This window comes from Benincasa hispida, chromosome 1 (genome assembly GCF_027475165.1).
Source record: "Benincasa hispida cultivar pf3 chromosome 1, pf3_genome.v1.1, whole genome shotgun sequence".
Taxonomy (NCBI): Eukaryota; Viridiplantae; Streptophyta; class Magnoliopsida; order Cucurbitales; family Cucurbitaceae; genus Benincasa; species Benincasa hispida.
In genome coordinates this window covers 78,179,122-78,183,841 of record NC_143478.1, presented here as the reverse complement: position 1 = coordinate 78,183,841, position 4,720 = coordinate 78,179,122, and the positions used below count along the sequence as shown (strand labels likewise).

Genomic DNA, 4,720 nt, shown 5'->3' with positions numbered 1-4,720 from the left:
TTAAAATCTTTAGTGAAAGAAAAGACCCTTAAAAGGGATGAACTTCATGAGAAAGAAACCAGGAGACATAACGTCTTCACGAGACAAAAGACTAAAATGAACTCAACTTTATGAGATTATAGACTGTCTTTTGTTTCGTAAAGTTGAGTTCATAAGTAAGTTTTTTGTCTTGTGAAGTAACTTCACAAGATAAACTTATAATATCACGAGACAAATAAGATAGTCTATCGTTTTTCTCATGAAGTAACTTCGCAAGACAAACTTATAATATTACGAGACAAACGACAAAGAGTTTTCAAGCTATTTTACAAACTTCCCACTGTTGCGAGTACCTTCATGAGACAAATATTCACAACAACTTCACGAGATATTTGTCTCATAAAGTTCAATACACCCTAAAAAATGCAAAATCAAACTCAGATAAACATTTACTTCCTTACCCCACATAGGATATTTGTCTCATAAAGTTCTTTTAAGTTTGTTAAAGTTTAAAGGATGAAAAAGGATTTTGGGTTTTTCACTACAGATTCCTACCAGAAATCACACAGACTCCCCCTATATAAACAATGAAATTGATTAATCATTTAGAAAGAAAGAAAATGGAAAAGGTACTTGTGTACCTTTTGTCAAAATCGGAATCGAATGAAAGGAAAACAAAATACGTCCAATGACCATGAAAGATGGGTCTTCTTTGCGAGAAGAGAGTCCAACAATGGTTGAAGTTTTCATGGGAAGATGAATAGATTGATTTTTATTGAGGGCAAAATGATATTTTGACGTGGTGGGTTCCCCCACTTAAAGTCTGAAAAGATGGAAAATGAGGTAAAAAAAAAAAGTAGATTTTAAAAATAAGGTTACTTTTGAATTAGAAAAAACTTTTTGGGTCAAAATCGATAATTTTCAGATAAAACCTAGATTTTGGGTATAATTCATATTTGGTCTTTAAATTGTATAGTGTTACATTTTTAGTATTTAAGTTTTGAGTTTGACCTCAATTTATCTTTAAGTTTCAGAATGTTACTATTTTACCTTCGTTGAATTATTTTCAATTTAGACCATAGGTTTCAAAATTTACACTTTTAACTTTGATTTTTCACTAAATACACTCTTCACTCTTTGATGTTAAGGTCTGTTAATTAGTTTAAAATAATTATGAATTGAAACTTTTAAAGTTAATTTTACAAGTGATGAAATAATATTGAAACTTAAGGCCTTGTCGGATAACCATTTGATTTTTAGTTTTTTGAAAATTAAGTTTATAAACACCCCTTCAACATTAGATTTCTTGTTTTGTTATTTTTTATTAATGTTTTTAAAAATCAAGTCAGATTTTGAAGACTAAAAAAAGTTAAAAACTTGTTTTTCTTTTTAGAATTTGGCTAAAAATTCAACTAATTTATTTAAAAATGATGCAAGTTATTATAAGAAATTGAGAGGAAATAGACTTGTTGAGTGTTGCCCAAGGCAAAGCCCAAAGCCCAAAGGGAACCAAGAGGATGCATAGGGGAACTAGCGTCCCAAAAGGAAAAGGTCAAATCTTTAAAGTTTCGGGGATCAGCCAATTCGATAAACATATACCAATCGAGAAATAAGCGAGTTGCACTCAATCTGGCACCTTGCAACCTCAAGCATTGGAAATAACCCTAACATCGCCAAAGTTACACATAACCACAAACGACTGTCAAACATTACAAATAAACTCATTCGATGACCCCAAAGGAAACGTGTAAATAATCTCCAAAAGAGAGTCATGCCCTTACTTTTTGTGTGCTTGATCGAATTATAGACTATTTGTACTAACTTAGGCATGAGAGTGTGGTAGATTTGGCAATATGCCGGTGCGAGGATCTTTCACATAAGTCAGCTTATAAAGTGATACTAGTCCGGTAAAAGCAGGCTGGAGGTCAAACCCACAAGGGGCTCCCGGTAACAATGTACGTGTGTGAGATCTGAGTGCTAACAAGGCTCAATTTTAAATTCAAATGGTTACCAAACGATGCCTAATTAATTATAATTTTTTAAATTAACTAATAGACTATTAACACTAGAGAGTAGTGAGTATTTAGTGAAAATTTGATGCTAAAAGTATAAAATCTTGAAATTTAGAGACTAATTGAAACAAAATTCAAATTTTAGGAGTAAAATTATAATATTTTGAAAATTAGGAACTAAATTGAAATCAAAATTAAAATTTAAGAACTAAATATATAACATTTTGAAACCTAGGACCAAAAATATTTTTTTTCTATTTTTTTAATATATATAGCTGTTTCAAAAATATCTTTCAATCACAACCATTTATCAATACTTTCATTCATGCATCAATAAAATTGAGACCTAAATGAGCGCATGGTAGTTTATTTAGTCCATCTGCCACTCAATTTCTTTTTTCCTTTATTGGTTTTTTATTTTAAAAATCAAGCCGATTAATACTGTTCCTACCCATGAGTTTTTATGTTTTATTTTCCATTTTTACTAATATTTTTAAAAAACTAAAAAATTTATATTGGATTTTGAAAATACATCGAAGAAAAATCTATAGATATAAATAAGGTTTGTAAACTTAATTTTCAAAAGCCAAATGATTATTAAAGAGTACTCTATTAGTTATCATTTTTAGTTTTTGAAATTTAATAATAATTTTATAAAAGAGAATTTGCTAAAGCAAATCAGATCATAAAATAAATAAATAAGTTAGGTTCGATTTGGTAATCATTTCATTTTATTTTTGTTTTTGAAAATTAAACCTATAGACACTACTTTCACATCCAATTTCTTCATTTGTTATCTACTTTTCAATTTAAAAAACAAAGCTAAATTTTGAGAACTACAAAAAGTAAATTTATTTTTTATTTTTGAAATTTGGTTAAGCATTGAATCATTGTACTTAAGAAAGATACAAAAAGATAAAGGCTAAATTTTCAAAAACAAAACAAAAAAGATAAAATGGTTAGCAAATAGGGTCTTAGTAATTGAATCGAGTATGAGATTTAATGGAGTGAAAATGGGAAAAGAAAAATGGTTAAGAAACAAATCCTCACAAAATAAATAAATAAAAGAAAAAGAAGGAAAAAAAAAGGTTAAGGATTGAGGTCCATTCATTAATAGTACTTAAAATAGGTCTGTCCTGAAAAAAATGAGAGGAGAAAAAAAAAAGAGAAAAGAGGTAAAAAAAAAATGGACCTAGTGATCAAAACAAACAAAGAATGAGTTAACCATTAGGTTTCATCATCCAAATTTGGTACAAACTAAATCCCATTGCCTATTTCTCTTCTTTTTGTTCTCTTTGGAATTGGAGGAGAAAGAAGAAAGAAGATTCATTTACAAAACAGAAAAGAAAAACCTTTTTCTCTCCCCCTCTCTTTTATTTTTCTGATCTCTCTGTTTTAAGCTCCAAAAGAGAGATTGGCCAAATTAAAGGGAAAACCAAATTAAAAAAAAAAATGGACAAAACAGTAATGATTTGTTGCTTAGTGATGATGATGATGGGATCATGTGTTAATGCATTCACTCATATTGTTGGTGGAAGCCATGGTTGGAGAGTCCCTGAAAACATTACCTTTTTTGATGAATGGGCTAAACCAAGAACCTTTGGTGTTGGAGACAGGCTTGGTATCTCTTTTTCTTTTCTTTTTCCTCACTTTTTACCTTTTTTTTTAAATCCATTTTACAATTTTACCCTTTCTCACGTTAAAGTGTAAATTTGATCTTCTTTCGATAAAATTCTAGACTATTTCTGAAGTTTTATCAAATCAAAAAGACTAAAAACATTGTATAAAACAGTTCTTCGAATTGTGTCTGTCGATGAGGTTGACATTGACACACACAACCCTGAACTATATTTCATTACGTTTCTAACGTTTGGGTGGTTTTATTTTTCAATTGGATACGTACACAGTATTCCCGTACCGGCCAGGTGCCAACAACCTATTGGCTGTGAAGAAGGCAGACTATGATACATGTGGAGAAGAAGCAGTAATACACATGTATTTTCTAGGGCCAACAGTCTTGAACTTAACTGAGCCAGGTGATTACTACTACTTTGATGGAATTGGAAAGCATTGTGAAGCTGGTCAAAAGCTCCATATCCAAGTTGGCTCAAAAGAAGGAACCTCTGGCTCTGACCCTATGCCATTTAACCTTGAAACTTTTGGAATCCACACCAATTTGGGCCCAGCCATGGCACCCACAGCCCAAACCCAAGCCGCAGCCAATGCCACTCACCCATCCAATGCCTTCCTTCTTCCTCCACCAATATTGCCTCCTATAATTGCCTTCCTTTTCTCCATATTTCTTTGATTTCCATATATTATCCCTTTGCCTTTGCTTTTTAATGTGTATCATTGTTCCAAATTCATCTTTTCTTGTGTTTCCAATCTTCAAAATCAACTATAAACAATTTCTTCTTTCTTGGGATTCTTGTTTCTTTTCAAAATTTTGTTATATTTCTTTTTCAAAAGACAATAATTTGTTTGGAAAATAAGGTAGTGGTGGTGGTTTATCTATATATACCTTTTTTTTTCTGAATTTGTTTTTCTTTTTTTTGAGATGAAATATAATGCATTTGTGTTTTTGAAAATCCCATGTGTTCCCTTTTGTATTAAATGCTTATAAGTTCCATTTCTGTCTCTGGCTTTACATGGCTCTTTTTTGGTATGTATTGTGTTGAATTTTGTGTACTTTTTGAATAATTAGATATCAATTATTGGAAAAGGAAAAA

The 4,720-nt window shown here is 30.6% G+C and overlaps 1 protein-coding gene across 1 annotated transcript; it reads left to right on the top strand.

Moving 5' to 3' along the window:
• The first annotated feature begins 3,416 nt into the window (after positions 1 to 3,416).
• LOC120070306 (stellacyanin-like) lies at positions 3,417 to 4,299 on the top strand. The gene is made up of 2 exons (XM_039022228.2): positions 3,417 to 3,612; positions 3,899 to 4,299. Exons 1-2 carry the CDS (start codon positions 3,444 to 3,446, stop codon positions 4,297 to 4,299), a joined length of 570 nt encoding a protein of 189 aa, XP_038878156.2. The 5' UTR covers positions 3,417 to 3,443.
• The last annotated feature ends 421 nt before the right edge of the window (positions 4,300 to 4,720 follow it).

What these genes read in the sequence shown, in the direction of transcription:
- LOC120070306 (XM_039022228.2), top strand. Translation starts at nt 3,444, where the DNA reads ATGGACAAAACAGTAATGATTTGTTGCTTAGTGATGATGATGATGGGA. An exon ending in TGGTGTTGGAGACAGGCTTG is followed by an intron (nt 3,613 to 3,898) that starts GTATCTCTTTTT and finishes ATACGTACACAG; the next exon opens with TATTCCCGTACCGGCCAGGT.